This window comes from Chenopodium quinoa, unplaced genomic scaffold, assembly GCF_001683475.1.
Source record: "Chenopodium quinoa cultivar QQ74 unplaced genomic scaffold, ASM168347v1, whole genome shotgun sequence".
Lineage (NCBI taxonomy): Eukaryota > Viridiplantae > Streptophyta > Magnoliopsida > Caryophyllales > Amaranthaceae > Chenopodium > Chenopodium quinoa.
The window spans coordinates 891204-912960 of record NW_018743858.1 but is presented as its reverse complement, the minus strand read 5'-3'; the positions used below and the strand labels follow the sequence as shown (position 1 = coordinate 912960).

At 32.2% G+C, this 21757-nt stretch overlaps 1 protein-coding gene and 1 long non-coding RNA gene across 3 annotated transcripts; both read left to right on the top strand.

The window, feature by feature from the left end:
* The first annotated feature begins 283 nt into the window (after positions 1-283).
* LOC110686372 (HVA22-like protein i) lies at positions 284-3836 on the top strand. Its single transcript, XM_021862969.1, has 7 exons — positions 284-903; positions 1546-1586; positions 1671-1769; positions 1884-1940; positions 2023-2086; positions 2171-2380; positions 3127-3836. Exons 2-7 carry the CDS (start codon positions 1555-1557, stop codon positions 3622-3624), a joined length of 960 nt encoding a protein of 319 aa, XP_021718661.1. The 5' UTR covers positions 284-903; positions 1546-1554; the 3' UTR covers positions 3625-3836.
* A 4371-nt stretch (positions 3837-8207) lies between these two features.
* LOC110686371 lies at positions 8208-13238 on the top strand. 2 transcript variants are annotated; one of them, XR_002504181.1, is made up of 6 exons: positions 8208-8481; positions 8628-8744; positions 9587-9976; positions 10733-11307; positions 12427-12732; positions 12869-13238. It is a non-coding gene; the product is annotated as an uncharacterized LOC110686371 (long non-coding RNA). The 2 variants fall into 2 exon arrangements; XR_002504180.1 differs by lacking the exon at positions 10733-11307 and having other exon boundaries at positions 8218-8481.
* Positions 13239-21757: the final 8519 nt, after the last annotated feature.

Sequence of the window (21757 nt, the reverse complement as noted above, 5' to 3'; positions counted from 1 at the left end):
TTAAAGTGACTAAATTGATATTGGGTTATGTTTACCTTCAAAATAAATAATAAGTATTAGGGCTAATTAAGTCTAATCAGAGTTGCTTAGATACAATCAAGTATAAATGTAAGAAGAAATTAGAGGTAATCTACTTTAGTCAAGTTTAATAAGGCAGAAATTAGGACTAATCAAGTCTAATACTTTGTAAGATATAATACCATTAACTTTTAAAAAATTTCAGATGAAGAAAAACGTATGCTATCCCAAGAGTTAACTTATATTGATCTAACCCGAGAGTTAACTTGTATTGGATTTTGACCCAATAAGACAGTTATTCTTACTTAAGAAGAATAATAAGAATTCATGGCTTACAAGGTTGAAGACAATTCCTGGCAAAATCTATTCCTTTCCTTTCCTAACTTTGCCATCAACATCTAATTCCTTTCTTCCTTCAATACAGAGGTTACCGTTTAATTCAACTCCAAAACTGCCAAATGTCAACCATCCAATCATCCATCACCCAATTCACCCACATCAGCCGTCCGATTAAACTTTAAACATTCAACTAACTCATTTTCATCCCCACTATAAAATAAAAATTAAAAAAAAAAACCTTGAAAAATAAATTTTCCCAAAAAAAAAAGAGAAAATCTAAAATCCAAAGAAATGAAGGGAGAGAGAGAGGGAGGTGGTAAATTTGAAAAAAAAACAGGGATAGGCACAAATAAACATCTCTGACTCTCTCTCTTCCCTCACTTTCTCTCTCCTCTTTCTCAGTCACTATCTCTGCCGACTTCGCAACGGTTAGCCGTCGCTCTTCGGCGGAGAAATTTCCGACCGCCGCCTCCGCTGTCGTCTTCTCTCTCCTCCTCTTCTGTTTTTATTGATTTTTCAATAATCCGTGAAGATAATCTACTATAAGTACGGAACTACGGATAATCTATGTATTCAATATTTGAATGTTTGATATTCTAATTTGTTTGATTTTGGTAATGATTTTGTGATTATATATCTCATTGTAGTATTTGATTTAGGTTTTGTATGTTTCTTATTGATGTGTTTTTTTTTTTTTTTTTTTTTTTTAACTTTATTTGAAGATGTTTGTTGGTGTTGAATGTTTGAATCTGATTTTGTGCATATACATTGATTGAAGTTGTTTTTGTTTGATTTTTGATTGTGCTATTGTAATTACTTCAAGTTTCAGCTTCAAATGTTATTGTATTAAGCTTTAATTTATTTATTTTGATGTAAGAATATTGTTATATGTGAAATTATCTTTTGTACAATGCATTTGATGCGATTAATCGTAATATTACTTTGTAAATTTAGCTCAATAGCTATGAATTATCATCATTGTGGTTTAATGATGTATTTAAGCTGCGATTTCTGTCGATTGCGGCTCAAATTAGGCGATTCAATTGAAATTATTTAATGAACATTCCAGTGTTGTACAGTTTCTTCATTTGGTAATTATATCTATGTTATGAATGTAATGCTGAACATGTCTTACTTTGGGTGAAAATTTGTTTACCTTTTCTGCATTTGTTTTGTTGTGTGTTTCAGGAATTCAAAATGATTGGGCATTTTCTTACCAGAGGACTTGTGTAAGTCACTAACTAATACTCTTTTATCTTATGATTTTAAGTGGCGGCTCTAATTTCGGTCTTAATTGGATGATTGTTTTGCAGGATGATTTTTGGCTATGCCTATCCGGCATATGAGTGTTATAAAACGGTTGAGAAGAATAAACCGGAGATAGAGCAGCTCCGCTTTTGGTGTCAATACTGGTATATACTAATCCGATTTGGTTCTTTTGTGTATTTCTTTCTGTTTAATTAGTGAAACATTTGAAGTGAAGTACTTATATTTGCAATTTTGATATTGTTTCGGCATGATTTCAGGATTTTAGTTGCTCTAATGACGGTCTTTGAGAGGGTTAGTGATACGTTCATTTCGTGGTAAGGGTGCTGCTGGAAATGATTTTGATTTCCTTTGCAATGTCAAGTGGTCGTTTAATTGTATAATCTTTCTTTTTTATAGGCTTCCCATGTACAGTGAGGCTAAATTGGCATTCATAATCTACCTGTGGTATCCTAGGACAAAGGTATTAATATGTATGAACAACTGTTTGATTTTTATGTCAAAAGATTAGGTTTTCTTTCTTTTGTGACTGATTATTTTGTTTCAGGGAACAACATACGTTTATGATTCCTTCTTTAAACCATATGTTTCAAAGCATGAGACGGAAATTGATCGCAACTTGCTGGAATTAAGAATTAGGGCTGGTGATATGACTTACACGTACTGTCAGAAAGCTATGAGCTATGGTCAGACAAGAATCTTTGAGATTTTGCAGTATGTTGCAGCACAATCTACCCCAAATCGTCGTCCTACCCAGGTATTTATTTTAAGCTTTATTGTTCACCAGGAAAATGGCAGTGTGACATTTTTACAAGTGTTATATAGTCATTCCATTGACGAATTTGGTTGATTCGTGTTTGGGTAAGTATGGTTTGCTAGTTCAACTCCTGAGAAAAATATAATAGAGTTTTTAGGTAAGCCACAAGTAATATGCTGCATTTTGTGATTAGTCATTTTATCACCAAAAGATTCAAACTCTTTTTGTATTTTCAGTAACAAATTCATAATATTTATGGCATTTAGAAATAAAAGTTTCAGTTCTGGAAATCTTTATAGATTGCTTACGCATCTGATTATGATGAATATTAGTAATCAGAGATATAGAATTCCTGCTGCTCTCAATACTTTTATGGTTTTCTCATTTATAAGACAAAAGGAAGTTGAATTATACAGCTCAATTTTACAGATGGTCTGTTGGACATTTTTCTGGTTATTTGGGGAAGTGTGTAATGTTTGGTCTCCACTTTAAATAATCACTAGTCTTGTTTTTGAATGCTTTTTGAAAGGGTAGGGCATATCCAGTGATTAATTGTTTATGTCGTTTGTATTTAACAATTAATATCTACTTATTTCTTTTGTTAATGTTAATTAAAAATGTGCTTGAACTATTTTGTTCATGAAAAGGGCATGTAAGTGTAATCCTTGTCAGCAAACTGATGCTAGTTATGCTTGGTTTCTGTTATTTTTTGGTTCAACTGATCACGCAATCCTGCTTGTATCCAGCCACAACAACCAGCTCCAAGACCCCGCCCTCCTGCAGTCAATGGCACTGCTCCTCCTCGGCAACCTTCGACAAAACCTCAAACTACAACACAGACGCAGGATGAAGAGCCCATGTCTCCTACTTCAAGTACATCCTCCAGTCAAGATAATGAGATGGAGGAGGAACTCAGCTCTGCCAAAGAGCCATCAAGCTCTGCTTCCGCTCCTGCTCCTGCTCCTCCAGCTCCAGCTGCTGCTGCTCCTCCTTCACCAGCCTCAAGCTCTATAAAGAAGTCGATATCATTGCCTTCTGCACCTGAGAGCCGCTCAAGCCAACCATCAAGTAACACAGTAGATGTCAAGTTGACTGAATCAGCTCCCACCAAGGTTGTAAAATCACCAATCAAGCCTTCGGGGGCAAAGTCTCTGCCAACCCCAGAAGAGACGGTAATGGAAGAAGCTATTCGAGTGACCCGAGGCAGATTGAGGAAGACTAAATCCACCACAGCAAACAAATAGATTGACTTGCCACACTTCTCATCTCATTATATTAAATGTGAGTATTTAGCAGTAGGTTGGATGTGCTTGTGAAATGATTATCTGAAAAATATAAAGATGGAATAACTGGGGATCATTTTTTGGTCTCCTTGTATATTCGTTCCTCATCTATTTTGATTCAATTGGTTGCTTTATATAGTTTATATATCTTCTGATCTCATTAGCTATGGTAAGAATATGCACAATGTGACGTCTTATGCGTTACCAACTTTCTTTAAGTTACCATCACCTGCAAGGACCACCACTGGTTAGTGGTTACAGTTTTGGGTAGTTTGGATAGCATTTAATATGTTTTGTTTTTAGTTTTATTTTGGCTGATTAGTTTAGATGAGATTTGGTAATAGAGACATGCTACTATTAATTGTATTAATGGTCTACTTTTAATCTTACTTATGTTGATTAGGTAGATGGAAGATCAGCGTTACAGTGTTTAGCAACTTGGTGTGCCATTTAAGCTTTACATGTTAGGATATGCCTTGAATCTGTTTGTCTACTACAAACGACTTTGCACAGGGATTAAACTGCTTGGTTAGTGACTCGGGGTCCAGGAGTGATGTGTCCTTGTTGTTGGGTTCAGTGGTGCAATGTTATTTATTACATTGGGCTATGATTTTTTGTTTGGGCTCAAGCCGCTCAACTTCAGGGGACTTATATTAACTCTTCGAGTTTTAACCTAGCAATCTAGCATTTTTTTTTTAATTTGTACTCGTAGTTAACATTGTTAGTGAATTACTTGGTCAGCGAGTCAGGTTATTAGGGTGACACGCCTTAGTTTGGGGGCATAGGGGTGCAATAATTTTTGTTATATTAGGCAATGATTTGTGTTTAGGCCTATTTTGTGGCCTTTTCATTAGTGTTTTGGGAATCATACAAACAATTTAGTTTTAAGCTAATCTCTGTAATCTGTGTTATCTTCCAAACCAGTAAAACTTCCTCTCGCATGATGCATTGTCATGGATATAGATAACTAGAGTTGGTAAAAGCCAACACGACACGACATGAACCTAACACGAAAATATCAGGTTAGTATTAAGGGTTTACGACACGTTTAATTAAACGAGTCAACATGATACGAAACGTTTAATTAAATAGGTCAGGTTAGTGTTGAGAATTCCAACATGAAACTAACACAAATCAACCCACTTAAGAAAAATAACCAATTATGTATGAAAATTATGATAAATGTTATATATGAGGCTAACATTTTTATTTATGATGCGACAACATAAACCGGATACGAAAATAGTGGTTTAGTGTCCAGAACATTCAACACGATTGATTAAACAGGTCAATATGACAACTTTATTAAGTGGGTCGAGTTAGTATTGAAGTCCTCCAACCTGTTTAACTTCACACAATATTGACTCGACACGACACGTTTGTCAGCTCTATGACATGTTTGAGAATTATGTACGTATGTTCTTAGCATATCTTTCATAACATAACATCTCTACCTTCTAACGATGTGGATCGGATCACCCCAATCTGGCCCCGGCCAAGCTCTAAAGAAACGTACTGTTCCAACATCTAGAGGATCACATTGTTGGAAATGCGACTGATCCACCTACCAAAGAGGGCAACACGAATATAATCCAAGTATATACTTACATACTTATTGTTTTGTTCTTTGCGAGAATCTATGAATGAGTTTATCGTTTACTTGTTCACAATCTCAGAGGAGATGATCACGTGGATTAGGTGATTGCTCTGATTAGGGTTGGATTGTTTTGATTTAGAAAATCTACTTCTTTCCTGGGTCTCGGGACCAGATTATAACATAATTAGAGAAAGCTTATTGGAAGATCTAGTTCATGTCTAATGTTCAACAATTATAAATACTTTCACTCTCACTCTCACCGTCTTATCCATCTCTATTGGTGAGACTCAACTTTGAGTATAGAAATACAAAATGAGTTGTTTTTTTACCTCCAATAATTATACCCAACTAGACCTGATAAATGGGTCATTCGGGTCGGGTATGGGTTGGGTCATATAGTTATCTGGTCAAGGTCGGGTCGGGTCGGGTCATTTCGGGTTTCGGGTTGATTTCTGGTCGACAAATAATCGGGTCGGGTTGGCTATCGGGTCAACACTTCGGGTCGGGTCGAGTTTGGGTCGGGTCAGTTCGGATAGGGTCAATTTTCGGGTGCAAATTTCGGGTCAACTTCGGGTCGGGTAAACTTTGGGTCTGGTCATATTCGTGTCGATGCATTGGGTTAAATTCAACTCTATATATATATTTATTTATTTTTTGACGAGAAACTCACTATATTTATTAAGGCTACTTTTTTCATGGAATATACTCATATAGTAATTGTTAGACTTTTATTGACCTTGTTTTTTTTTTGGTGTTTAGATTGGGAATCAATTTCAGGATCTCCTGAAACTAAAAGGGATGCTCTAACTAATTGAGTTATACCTCACTCTCTTATGGACCTTAGTTTTAATACTCTTATTATCATTGTCACTGTTCATTGTTGTAATAATTTCTTTGTATTATTCTTATAATAATTTATAATATAATCTATGTTTTTTAAGTGCTCCATTAATTTTAACTGGACATACATTGATACATGTATGCAGGCATGCCGTGCAGGAAATTGATCAATATTAGACTTCCTATTATAATTATCAGTAATTTACATTATAGAATTTTACCAGTTGAATGTTCTTAAAATATTTACTGTGGTGGCGATTTCAACAAGTACACACAAGAGTGACAAGACAATATTTTTTTTCTAATAAAGACTTAAAGAGTAGTAGCGTGGATGGACGCCAAGTCGCCAAGTACACTTACTCGCATTGTGAACTTTTCTTAACCAATTCGATCAAATATATGTTATGACGTGCTTCGTTTGAAATTAAATTTACTGATAAATTGCAAATTAGGAGGTCAAACCAGCCAACATATACTCAATTTTATTTTTGTGACCGATTAAATCAAAAATAGGTTATAACATGCTTCGTTTGATAAAAAATTTATTGTTAATTAGGAATTCAAACAAGTCAACTTAAACTCGGTTGTAATTAGTTCTTAAAATTACATGCTTTAATGTAAAATAATATATGTGATCAAGTACTTAAACAGTACATAAGGGTGGAAAACGACACAAAATTTTATTATAAAGTTGATTAATAACATTAATGTAAACCTATCCGATTCGAATTAATTTTTTTCAAATGAAACTCATAACAAGATTTTTCCTATTCAAGGTAATTTGATCTCAAATTAAAACTTGATAAGATTAGATTAAACCTTTTTCGGGCTACTTAATAGCCCGGTCTCTGACTCTCCGGTCTAAATTACTTCATAGGATGTCTTATCACTATTAGTTATGCAAATATGCTTGTATCTATCTACTACTCAATTAAACAACTAAACTAATGTAATAAATGAATATTACTTTTTGATTGAACATAAGATCATTATTGTGCATTATATATTGATGTTTATATTTATAAAAACAAAAATTTATTCAGTTATAAACTTATAATGACTGAGTGTTGGGTAATTGGTGCACAACACAATATGATACTTCCTCCGTTTCTTTTTAGTTGACACGTTTCTTTAGTCACATGTGCTAATGCATAATTTCAGCCATTTATATCCTTAATCACCGATAATAAAAAATTATGAAAAGTTGATATTTTGAAAATAAATATCGTGACGAATGTTACAAGATCTTACATGACTATATTTTTCATTTCATATAAAACACAAAATATGGTTAAAGAGGAGTGTGTGAATAAAGTCAAAACGTGTCAACTAAAAAAAACGGAGGTATTATTAATTAAGTGAAATATTCTCATATTCAGATATAAGATTACGAACACACTTGTTGATCAATTAAAAATTTTCAAAATTTCAATTTTAACAAAGTTACAACTTAAAAGTGAAAATTTAAGAAGGAAACAAAAATAAAACATTTAACTTGGTTAAAAATTATGGGAGTCTTTCCCCCAAATGGCTAAAACTTCAAAATTGTTAGCGGGAATACTCCCTCCAAATTTCGGATTTTTTACCAAATTGAGCTTTTTTGGCAAAGTATTTACCAAATTGGTCTCGTGGCAAAAATATTTCCCAAACTAAGCTTCTAGGGTAAAACGCTGTCTCGGACAGCGTTTTACACCCAGTTTTTTTTTTTTAAAAAAAATTCAAGACATAAAACTCTGTCTCAGACAGCGTTTTATGGTTAATTGACTTTTTTGTATGTATTTTGCTAAAATATATTGAAGTACACGTATTTTGTGTATGTAAAAAGTAAAACGCTGCCTGAGGCAGCGTTTTACTTAAAGAATAAAACGGCAAAAGTATTATTCCCAATAGGAAAACGCTGCCTCAGGCTGCGTTTTATTCTGTACAATAAACGCTGCCTGAGGCAACGTTTATTGGGGGCTTTTTTTTTTATAAAATATGAAATACGAAGTTTGAGAAAAAAGTCAAACAGGTAAAACGCTGTATGAGACAGCGTTTTACTTCTTGGATTTTTTTTTAAAAAATCTGGGTATAAAACGCTGTCCGAGACAGCGTTTTACCCCATAAGCTTAGTTTGAGAAATACTTTTGTCACGAGACCAATTTGGTAAATAATTTGCCAACAAAACTCAATTTGATAAAAAGTCCAAATTTCCAAGAGTAAAAGTAAAGTGACTAAATTCTAAAATTCCAAAAAAATAAAATAAAAAAAAATAATAAGAAAAAAAAAACCTACAGCCCTAAATCTTCCTCAGCCGTTTTCACTCTCTCTTTTGTCTTCACTCTTCTAACTTCTCTAATCTTATGCTACTCATCTGATCTCAAGCGCTCCGGCAAGGCAAGGTTTCCCTCTTTCTATCTTCCTCTTCTTTATTATTGCAGTTTTTTGTTTCAAATTTTATGATTTTCAATTCAAGTTTTGTGATTGATTGATGTTAATTTGATACTTTGAGATTAGGTTTTGATTTTCCATTTTTTTTCACTTATAGGAAGCCAATTCATGAGCTTCCTGTACTCGAGGTGCACTTAATTTGATTTGCATGAGGTTCTCCATTCCCTCAGTCGCCTTCTGAGCTTTCTCTCCTCCATTGAAGCCAGCCTTTGAGGTAAATATTTTCTTTTTAGATTATTGAATATCAATTACTTTCTCAATTTAGAGCTTAATTTCATATTATCAGATTTAAGCTTTTTGAAAAGATAGCCAATTTAGGGTTCTTGAGACATTACGTTAAGGTAGCCCCGATAAAATGTTTGTCCTTATATTTCTCATTTAGGTCGACCTCTTTGTACCATTTGCTAAAATTCATCTTAGCTTGGACATCATTAATGAAAGAATTGAAGGGATGAGGAAGATGATTTTGTTTACTAAACTGTAATTGTAGAAAACTAAATGATATTCAAGCTTTCAAGAGGCTACTATCTAACTAACTAACTATCTATCTATCTTTTTCTTTCAGGCTACTATCAATTTAAATATTAATTCTGAAGTATGCCTACCTTGATTATCGATGGTTAATAATACTAGCCTCTCAAATTTCCACCCTACACTCTTAGCTTTGATAATTTCTTAACTATGATATTGTTGAAATTATCTCACAATTTCTGCCCAAAATACTTACTAGTTACTTATTATCAATTTTTATGGGGATGTTGGTTTTTTATATGCAGTCTTTATCTTTTGGTTGTCCATAAGCATGCGAGTTATTTTTTTCAATTGATGTTATGTTGACATGGTCTTAATTTGAATGTATATAAAAACAGAAGGTTGATTTTCCCTTATTGATTGGTTTAGATATTATTATTTTGTCTCCACTGCAGCATTTCAAATTATGTGTGGATATTAGTCTCAGAATTATGATTCAAATATTTGAACATTATTGGATAAGAGATGCTACACCTTATCTTAATCTGACAATAACTAATGATATTATTCTTGCTTTTTTTGCAGCAATGGATGATCATATTATTTACGACAAGCCTATTATTTAACCAGAGGGAACAGAGGATGAGTGTACACCAGAGGAAGAAGCCAATGTTCGTACACAAGAGGAAGAAGCCAGTGATCCTGAACTTATAGTTGAAAACAACAATGTGAGCACTATGGAATCTAGCTTTCAAGCTGTAGAAAAGAAACGGAGTCTAGTTTGGCCGAAATTCCTCACGTTTGACAAGACGAAATCTACTAATGGGAAACAGAGATCAATTTGCAAACATTGCCAAAAAGCATCCTTCATATCCAACCCCCATTTTGGAACCCAAAATATTCAAAGGCATCTAAGAAAATGTAGTGCATATGAGAAATATTTGAAAAACCAAGGAGGAAATGGTTCAAACAAAGGTAAAATCTTTAACCAAATTGTGTACAGAAATCTGGTAGCTAAAGTCATAATAAAACATGGGTATGCTTTCTCTTGGGTTGAGCATGATGGTAATAGAGAAATTCATGCATATTTAAGTGATGATGTAAAATTCATTTGTAGGAACACTACTAAAGCTGATTGTTTAAAAATGCATAAAACTTTGAAGGCTCGGTTAAAGGAAAACTTAGTAAAGTCTCTAGTCGTATCTCAGTCACATGTGATATATGTGGACTCTTGTCAAACTGAGGGATATTTGTGTCTGACAATTCACTATGTGGATGATAATTGGAAATTAATTAGTATATTGCTTAATTTTACTCATATTGATTCACCACACACTGGAAAGCCCATGTATGCTGCTGTGCAATCCATGCTTCAAATTGGGGTATTGATGATAAAATTTTTTGCTTCACATTAGACAATGCCTTTAGTAATGATAGAATGCAAGATTATTTGAAGGAAACTCTACTTGCATGAGATGCTTTGTTGTATAATGGTGAGTTTTTTCATGTACGATGTGCTGCACATGTATTAAATCTCAATGTTAAAGATGGACTTAAGGTCATTGAACATATAGTTGAGAAAGTAAGACATTGTGTGAAGAAGGTAAAATATTCTGAAACAAGAAAAAACACTTTTTGATCTTGTGTAAGTCTAGCTAAGATAAAAGAAACAAAATCATTGTGGCGTAATGTTCCTACGAGGTGGAACTCTACTTACATGATGCTTGATAGGGCTATCTTATATCGTGAGGCTTTTAGGGAGATGTCTCAAGTTCAAAAATGGTGTCCTACCTTTGAATAGTGGGATGTTCTTGAGAAGATTCGAGATGTTTTAGAACCCTTCTATGAGACAACTAAGATGTTCTCAGGAAGTGAGTATCCCTACCTCAAATCTTTATTTTGGGAATGTTTGGAAGATTCTCATGCTTTTGATAGGGTTGGAGCACGATGATGATGATGTTTTGAGGACAATGGCAATAGAAATGAAGAGCAAGTTTGATAAGTATTGGTTTAACTTAGAACAAGATGATTATGGCATGTTATTTGCATTTGCTATGATTCTTGATTCTTGTTGCAAATTATCAGTGCTAAAGTTTTGTTATGAAGACATATTTGGAGATGTTGAGGCTACCTTGAGAGTTAGTGATCTCCATCTTAAGTTGGAGAAATTTTATAAGCTATATGCCCAAATTGGAACATCATCGACATTGAACAACAACACTGATATGGCACATGCCTCACATTCCAGAGCCTCCATAAACAGCACTTCAACTAGAAACCGCAAGCGAAAATTCGACTATTTTGCGGTAATTGTTCTTCTGTTATTTTATTTTGACATCTGCGCATGTCTTTTGGCCGTTCTCAGGAACTTGAAACAATTTAAGCATAATTTGCCTCCTTTTAAACATCAGCTTTTGACAAACCCTTCAAATCCTTATTCGGATTAAAGCCTATCATAATTACTTATGCTTGGATCTTTTAGCATGTTGGCTAGTAAACGGAGAGAGTTATTCTGTATTTGTATGCCTATATTAAAGCTTTTGTAGAAAAGATCTATTGACCTGGAAACTTGGGCAAGTTGATGCGTCTGCTCTTTTTTATTTTATTAGAATTAGAAGTTATATACTAGATTGTTGTGAAGAGGTATTATGAGCTTTTTGACGTTGTAGCCGGGATTAATTAAAAATACTTGAAAAGTACTCCGTACTTTTTTTTTTAATTGTCAAGCCTTTATGTTTTGTACTCTGTTGTGACGACCTGAACTCTTTTTCTTGGAACTTCATTAGAAAATTACTTTATTTCTTCTCGATTCCATGTGATGGGAGATTGCCTTCCTAATTGCTTTTGCCTGTTTTTTCTATTTGTTGTAGATCTTGTCACTCATCCTATTACATGATGTTCTACTCTACTTCAACACTTTTTCTTCTCTTTGCTGTTTTTTTGGGAAAGTCAAAATGTTGGACCCTTGTGACTTTCTCATATTAAAGTTGAAGAAAAACTAAGAAGCACTTCTGTAAAACCACACCACCTGAGTTTAAATAATTTTAGCAGGTCATTATGTGATATTACTAGTTATAATACCTGGCTATTTGGCAGTTAACTTATATTTGCCTTCTGTTTTTCTTGTGTTTACTTTATTTTTTCTGTCAGTTATAATCCTTTTGATTATCCTTCATTCTTAATATATTGATTAGACTGTTTTTTACATATTTGCCTTATGTTTTTCTTGTGTTTACTTTATTTTTTCTGTCAATTACTGGTTTTTTTTTTAAGATTATAAGTTAAGTAGTTATTAAGATTATAAGTTAAGTTTATGCATATGTTATAAGTTAAGTAGTTGTTATTAAGATTATAAGTTCAGTTTATGTTTTTTTGTTTGGTGATGTGTTTTATGGTTTGTCGTTGACTCGTTGTGTTGAATTCAGGAATATGACGATAAAGAGGCCTCATCTTCTTTTGATGAGAGGTCAATATTGGATGTTTACCTTGAGGACCCTAAACTAGATCGGAAAGCGGAGCTTGACATATTAGCTTTTTGGAAAGAAAATGAGCATCGATATAAAGGCCGTTCTCATTTAGCTAGAGATATTTTGGCCGTGCCCCTGACAACCTTGGCTTCCGAATCAACTTCAGTATTGGGAGTCGAGTATTGAATAAATGGAAAAGTTCATCAATTCCTGAAAATGTGGAGGCTTTAATAACAATTCGTAGTTGGATGTACTCTTTTGAAAGTAAGTATTTTATTATATATTTTTAAAATATGTATATTCATATTCCCGCATTCTTGTTTAGAGCTGTACACTCTTGTTTCTTTATTTTTGCATTTATAGTGTATTTGCTTATATTATTGTTTTTATATTTATGTAGCAAATGAGGATGATGGATTTTTTGGTTCTTATGTGGATTGGGCAGCGGCTCCAAGTGTTAATTGTCAACAATTTTAAAGGTTGGATATTGGAGTAATTATTTAGAATATTTTAAAATTTCATTTGGTATTGAACATTAAATACGCATTTATTATTTTACTATTTTTTATTTCTAGACTTGTGAGAATTGTGACTTTTATTTCAAGCCTTAGTAAATTTTTTTCTCAATTTATGGACAAACTCCGTAGAATAGTCGTTAAATTTCAATCTTTTTACGAATTTTTAATAACTTATAAAGAGAAAAGGCCGAAGAAATCGAGAAAAGTAATGCTCAAAATATGTAAATTACTTACACTGTTACACGTTACAAATTAAAAAAAAAAAAAAAAAGTCAGTTTGATTGCGGTTATTTTCTATTTCAGTTTGCTTAGGTCAAATCGTTAGCTTAAATAGATTTTGGTCATTTCAGGTATAACGTAATCTTAGTTCGGGTCACTTTGGGTTTCGAGTCTATTTAGGTCAATTAATTCAAGTTAAAGGTCGGGTCAACTTCGGGTCGGGTCATCTCGGGTCTCAAGTTAACTTCGGGTCGGGTCATTTCAGGTCGGGTCACTTCGGGTTTCGGGTCAAGGTCAGGTCAATTCCACTTCGGGTCGGGTATGGGTCGGGTCGGGTTGATTTCGGGTTTCTGGTCAATTTTGGGTCAATGTTTTCGGGTCGATTTCGGGTCATTCAGGTCGGGTCATCTGGTATGGGTCAGGATTGCCAAGTCTATACCCAACCCATTTCTCAAATTAGCAACTCATGTGAAGTCTAATTTTCCAATGGTGAGACACTCTAAAGTATATTAATGTCACTTTCAATTTATGGCCCACCAAATCCATATTGTAAGTTTTTCCAAAAAAAAAATAATTAAAACTTAAATAAATCTAATATATATAAATAAAGTAGGCATTTTTGGAGAGCATTCGGAGCGCCACGTAAGAAATATACTTATTTTGACCAATAAGAAAAAAGATTTGTATTTTATTTTTTAATTAAAAAATTATGTCACCACCTAGATAAAAGTAACGAATTAGAATTGATATATCTAATTTTAATGCCTTTGGTTATTTTTAAATAATGGAATACGATTAGATGTTATATACTTAATATATGGATGGCTTTGGTTATTTTTGGAGATGATGAAAAAATTCCAATGCATAGATTTGATTTTATATCGCAACAATTTTTCATTTATTAGTAAATATGTTGATTTATTTTATATAAATGTAAAGATTTAATTTATATCAATTTCAGTTTGGCTAATATATCACGGTTCAATTTATCCATTGATGTAGTAGGTTGGTTGTGGACGAGGTAGGTGATTCTATCGAAATAAAAGATATGGTAAGACAATGAATAATGATTTAGGATTTAAATTATTAAAATTTTATCATTTCACATTAAAGATTTTATATAACGGAAAAAATATCATATTTACACTTTATTTATATTTAATAAAGTCATTATAAATTATAGTAAAAAAAAATAAATATTAAACTTTTGTAAATTTGTCTGAAATTATTAAATACAATAAATCAAATAATTAAAAATCTTAGATAAAAAAATCGTGCATCGCACGGGCTTCCATCTAGTTACAAAATATATTATAATATTGATAAAGGGCCTACACTTTTTGTCAAATGAGACTCAAAGTTGAGTATCTAAACTTAGTAACTTTCTTTTGGAGTTGTTAAGTTTAGGTACCAACTTATTGGTATCCTTTGCAAAAAATACTCCCTCTCCTTAAAAAACTCTCTTAAGTCTCACCGTTGGAGATGGTCTAAATACTCCCTCTGTTTTTAAATACTTGCTCCATTTCTCTATGCCGAAGTTTTAGGAGAAATTGGAGAAATTAATAATATATGGAGGTAGTAGGGTAGGTGGAAGAATAAAAAAAATTGTAAAAAGTAAAAGTAGTTGATAGAATTGAAGGAGAGAGAATATGAAATTAATAAAATACTTTCTCTGTTCCACAAATATTACAACAAGGATAAAATTACGCATCTATAAGCACATTTTATATGTTAAATATCTATAATTATATAAGAGTAAAAATAATAAAAATTTGACATTGTGAAAGTATTTTACGAGATGAATCTAACAAGATCCCATATGACTATATTTTACTTTACGTAAAAATCATAATTTGTGGTCAAACAAGCATGATAAATAGTGCAAAAGTCTAGTTGTTTCAATATTACTAGAACGGAGGAAGTATGATTGGGTCCACTAGTTGAGAGAAATGAATTAAATATTGTAACAACTTTTCTAATAAGGAAATGGAGCAAGTATTTAAAAACGGCTGAAAATGAAAAGTGGAGCAAGTATTTAAAAACGGAGGGTGTAGTGTACATTTTTATTTATACAGTTTTCAAGGTGTAACTTTTACCATCAATATCATAATTTACAGGAAAAATTAGAAATAATAATCCCAACTTTCACGTATTTTGTTTTAATAATCCCAACTTTGGATTATTTTGGAATACTCCGAACTTTGGAGGCTGTTGATTTTCTTCAATCCCAAAAACCAGTGACCGGTTAAATGGATTAATTTTTTTTGTTTTTTCTAAGTGACATATTAAAAGTTCATTGGTTAAATTTTTTTTTTTTTAAAAAAATATCAGCCAATTAGCCATTCCCCAAATTCCGGCCACCTAAGCCTTGACGTCGGCGGCTGCTATTTCCCCCCCTGCGCCGCTAATTCCCCCCCTGCGCCGGCTTCCCCACTTCCCCTGCGGCGGTGTTGCGACCCACACCCACCCCTAAAACCTCCCTTTCCTTTCCCCTATTTTGAAATCACCGGAGAAACGCGAGCGGGATGAAATTGGTGTTGTTGGAGTTAGGGCTGTGTTACAGGGCAGGTGCTGATGGGGAAATTCTCTGTGGTGGCCGGTGTTGGTCGAATTTGGCTGCGATTTGGGGTTTTTGGGAGTAGGGATGGGTTACCTTGGTTGTTGCGTGGGGTGGTTGCGTGGGGTGGTTGCGTGGTGGTAGCGTGGGGTGGTTGCGTGGAATGGGGGTGACGCGGCGGCCCGACGAGCTGGGCAGTGGTGGTGGAGGTTAGGGTGGGCCGGTGGTGGAAGGTTAGTGGTGGTGGAGGTTAGGTTGGCGGTGGTTTTTTCTGCTTTTTTGTTTTTAATTTTTTATAAAATTTTTGGATCAATCAGGACTTGACATGTGTCAAGTGACCTGATATAATAGGTCATGGACTTTTGCTGATCGGTTAAGGATTGAAGAAAATCAACAGCCCTCAAAGTTCGGATTATTCCTGAATAATCAAAAGTTGAGATTATTGAAATAACATACGTGAAAGTTGAGATTATTATTTCTAATTTTTCGTAAATTACATATTATTAGAATTTATAAAAAGCTAATGGCAAATATTATATTTTCCCCGTACCTTTTACTTGACACGTTTCTTTAGTCATGTTTGCCAATGCACAAATTCAACCATTAATATCTTTAATTATCGATAAACAAAAATTATGAATAGTTGATATTTTGAAAATATATATCGTGCCGAATCTAATAAAATCTCACGTGACTATATTTCACATTACATATAAAGCACAAAACATGGTCAAAGGGGTGTGTGTAAATAGTGCTAAAGTTAAAACGTGTCAACTAAAAAAAACGGAGGTAGTACATTGAAACGAATCTAAGAATACTAGATGAAGCCCGTGCGATGCATGTTTGTTTGTATTTTTTCAAATAAAATATTCTACTAAATATATATTTATCTCCTAAAATTAGTGATATTCGATTGCTTACTACTTGAGTTTTTTTTATTTTATTTCACAAAGTTTCATATGTGGCTAGTCACATCGTATGGTCAGGATTACTTGGTCAGGGGCTACTCGGTTGGTCAAGGGCAACTCAATCGATCAGGGGTCACTCGGACAGTCAGGGATTACCCGGTCAATGTTTTGATATATCTCAGCCAGTCACACGATATGGTCAGCCACACGAAAAATGTGCTGATTTTATTATTATAATTAATATAAAATTTTATATCTAAAATAAATTGCAATTCTTTTTTTCATTGGCTAAAATATAATATTTTTCTATGTGATGCTCTAAAATATCTTGAAAAACTCTCCTTTATTAATTTTTGTAAAATTTTATCATAATGTTGGTTCCATACATTAATCACCCAAATAAATTATTTAATTTTATTCATGATAATTGTTTAAAAATAATAGCCTTATGTATCGCTCTGATAATTTTTTAATTTATTATTATAATGCTACGTAGTGTTTTAAAAGAACTTATCTTACGTGGCATAATTGTATGGTAGCGTTTTAAAAAATTCAATCCTACATGTCGCTTTTTTTTTTTTTTTTAATTAAAATTCTACGTAGCGCTTTAAAAAAAACTTATCTTACGTGACATAATCCTATTGTGGCGTTTTAAAAGTACTAAGCCTATGAGGTGGTCTAATAATTTTTTAAAAATTAAAATCTTACGTGGCGCTCTAAAATTTCGGTAAAAAACTCCCCTTTATATATATATACTAGTTTTGTGCCTCGGGCGATGCTTAGGTTGTTTATTGAATTTTAGGATAAACCTTTCAGCTTGAATGTTAGATACGGTCATATAATCACTTTTGATAATGCGAGATATTTAAACATGCGATATCATACTTAAATTATTTTTACTAAACTGAAAGTATTTTTACCGATTAAAACTTATTTTTACTAATTCTCTATTATTTTAAATATATTATAAATGGATCTTATTTTAAAGAACCTTTTAAAATGAATTTTATGGTAGAAATAGAACCGAGTTATTAGATTTTTATTATAAGTTATGATTAATTTTGTGTATATGAAATATTAGTAGTGTATTGATAATAAAACTTCTATACAACATTTTTATCTTCAAAAATCTATCCAAAATTCGATTATTTAGCATCTTATTGTCGCTTATGTGGCACGATACTTGGCGAAAAACTGGAATGCCAAGTGTTGCTGTCTCATGGCTTGGCCGCGAGACCAACTTTATTTATTAGTGATATGATATTAGATTTCTATTGTTATGTTGTTTGTAGTGGGTTTTTTTTTTTTAATTTTTTTTTTAAAGGTAAGATAAGAAAGCATTAGAAAGCTCTCCTTACTACAAGAGCTGAGAAACTTTAGTCAAAATGTAGAAAGTGTAACTACGAAAATGAAAATAGACACCTTATTATAGGACACCTGGGAGAAAAATTTATAATATTGAAATGTAGTAAAATTTATAATATTGAAATGTAGTGTCGGAGTGTTGCATGTCTGATTTTCATTGTTTAATAATAGCATTATGCCAATACACTATCCAACGTTGTGTTACAGATTGCGGCAACTGCTCTTATTAAAGTTTGTAAAGCCAGAGGATTTTGAATTTAGTATGTACCAAATAGCTAAAAGCTATTTAAAGATCAAGTTTAATACGAAGTAGAAATTAGAACCTAGTCCCAATTGACCGGGCCCTAATACAGATTGGGCTGCTCAGCCTTGTATCTAAAACCCCACTCTTACTTGGTACCACTCGGAACTAATTACTCCGTAGCAGTTGACAAGGCTCATCTATTCTAATCACCCAAAATCATTAAAACTAAATTTAAACTGACCTACCTAACAACAAATATGTCTAATAATGATTATTTGGTAGATAATTCCATTGGCAAGAGAAGTAATTATGATTTTGACTTGAATTGATCCAAATCAAAATCAAATCTAACAATATTTTAGTCAAATTTGACCTAATTTAAAATGAATAGACTCAACTATGGCCTGAACGAGTTTAGCTATTCTTAGTGATCATGTCTCCATCTATGTCATCATTATCAGATAGATGATATGGTGCCATGTTATACTATTAAAGATTACTATTATTTCTTAACAAGAATTTACAAATGTTAACATTAAATGTGTGAACCCATGAGTTCATGTACATCGTCCGGACCATAAACTATTTATACAGCTAAAACGATCTTCACTTAATTGAACGAATTTGTTACCTTTTTACCTCTTAGATGTTATTAAAATTTAGAGTAGTTAAACCACATTAAAGTGACAATGTACATCCTAATTTGTAACGCTATACAACCCGATTGGCAAGGGGCTTCAATTAGAGTTGTGGCCTTGTGGGCACTGGGGCTTGTGGGGATTCATTGCATATGTGCCAAGAGATCAAAGGACAGGATACAATGTGAAATGTACAGCATAGAATTGTTCTATGTAAGAACTGAAACGAGCTTAAAAATCCGGGAGTGCCTTTGCCAGTTGCCACTGTCAAGAAGTCAAGAATAGGCACCAATGACATTTAATATAGAAAAATACCTACAACTCTTTACATTAAATAAATAAATAAATAAAAAAAAATCCTTCTATTCCAAAATAAATGCATTACTTAGATTATCACACTTATTAATGCACAAATTTAATCCTTAATTTAACCCAAGAAATTAAATTTAGTACCAGAATTTGATCTTCAATTGATCTAAATTTAGCCTGAATTTGAATATTCACGTTTTTTTTTATGCAATTTGTACTCATATGTCTAAACTTAGTTTTCATTGGTGATAGGGGCAAGTATGGGTCGGATCTCGAGCCATGAACCGAACCAAAGTTTCTAAATCGAATATCGAAATAATATCCATGTTTGAAAAGTTAAACTTTAAAATTAATATAAACTAGATTAGTCCCCGTGTGATGCACAGTAGTAATAATCTTTTTCCAAATTAAGGCTTTGTTTGGTTGATGGGATTTGGCCGGAAAAGAAAAGAAAGGAAGTGAGTTTTATTATTTTCCCATGTTTGGTATGAAAAATGATTTGGGATTTGGTAGGAAAGGAAAGGAAGTGGAGAAAAGAGCCTTTACAAATTTTTCGCTTTCCTTTCCTTCCAAAATTGGAGGAATTTGAGAGGAAAGAGAAACATAAAAGATGTTTCCTTTCTCTTCCCTTCATTTCCTTACATTTACCAAACACTGAAAAATAAAATCACTCTCCCTTCCTTTCTTTTCCCTCCCTTTCCTTTCTCTTCCTTTCCTTTACTAAGATTGAACCAAAAAGGGCCTAATTGTGATATAATACAAAAATGAGGCAACTTATGTGGAATAAACAAATGCAATGCACATAGAAAAAATAAACTAATAAGAGGCAAAAATTATTAAAACTACTATTGAGAAAAAAATAATTATTGTTGATTAGTTGTGTTGAAAATATATAAAAGTAATATACATTATATTACATACATTAATGATGCGTATTATTTGCCAATAAAACTATACAATCTAGTGACTCTATGACTAAAGACTTATTCATAAATGCCTTATAATAAACATGAAAATATTAATCAAACTACTAAATAAAATCTATAATAAAACTATTAGCACAACATACATGTAAATATATAAATTACAAATAATATATCACCTTTATATCCAATAAAATAATTTCAATGGATATAAATACTACTCGGACCATTAAAGGCAATAATAATCCACAATTAAACAATACTAACCTATATTATTAATTGTACATTTTCTGTTTATGAATTGAAGCTCTACATGATATCGTCGCTCTTTGATATTATATAAAAATGTGTTTGAAGCTATCCAATAATTGTAGTTTGATCATTGTTCGTTTATTGCCTTAAAAGATACATAAAAAGATGTCACTTGTCACTACGTACGACATGTCTTTTACTATGCACCTTATTTATAATATCGATTGTAATAAATTTATTATATCAATCAATTTTTTCAAAAAAACATAATAATTTTTTTTATATTTACTAATATATTAATTTATTTAATTACGTAAGAACAAAAAAATGATAGATATTCACATTTTCCTAGAAGACATATGATATAGTTGTCGAACACAACATTAATTCTATAGTCATATCTAATGCTCCATTATTCTAAGAAATAAAATATTAGAGGTATTTGAAAAAAAAAATTAGAGTGATGTTTTAAAGTAATTTCCTTAATAACAATTATATGAATCAATTTATTATTACTTTTTGGGTAAAATTCAATAATACTCCATCTAAAAGATGTCTAGGCGGTAATGATAGTATCTTGTACCTAAACCAGTGGCTCACTTTTTCTATAATTAAAAAAAAGTTGGAATAATATTTTAGGTAAATTTGTATGGAAGAAATAAGAATACGAAATATAAAAAGATACATAATATATAAGATTTGGAATAATATTATTATAATTGTATTATACAAATATTCCAAAAATAAAAGATTTATTTGCTAATTGGGGATGGGGAGTTTTGGAGGGAAAATACAGTACCAAGAAATGACACGTGTCATTCTTGGTGTCTGTTTTAGTATTATGTTATTGATTATTATGATATCATTCAAAACTAATTACAACATTACCACATAATTAATCTCCACTAAATTACAAAATTATCCAAGCAGTTATCCAAATTGTTATGGTTACTGAATTGGGTAAAGTATTTTTGTATCAGATGTTTGGATTTTCAGTTTTTCGAAATAAATATGTTTAGCCCAAATTATTGGCGGTTAAATTTAAGTCTTGTAATTAATGGATTGGTTTAAAACCTTTGTTAATTATGAATTTGTTATTTAAAATTCGCATATCTATTAGTTTAGTTACATTTACTACCAAGAAAAAAAAAACCCTAAAAAAATTAGCTCTAAAATTTTAGTTTTGTTTCGAACAAGATGTTAGAATTACGATTCGGTTTGGTTTAGATTGAGTTCCTATTTGGCAATCATGTGGCAGACCACATTTAAATTCTTTTGAAAATACATTAATAATTTAATATGAGCACATTTCTACAATTTTTTCTTTGAAAAAATAAAATAAAAATCTATAACACA

What these genes read in the sequence shown, in the direction of transcription:
- LOC110686372 (XM_021862969.1), top strand. Translation starts at nt 1,555, where the DNA reads ATGATTGGGCATTTTCTTACCAGAGGACTTGT. An exon ending in TGTGGTATCCTAGGACAAAG is followed by an intron (nt 2,087 to 2,170) that starts GTATTAATATGT and finishes ATTTTGTTTCAG; the next exon opens with GGAACAACATACGTTTATGA. An exon ending in CAAATCGTCGTCCTACCCAG is followed by an intron (nt 2,381 to 3,126) that starts GTATTTATTTTA and finishes GCTTGTATCCAG; the next exon opens with CCACAACAACCAGCTCCAAG.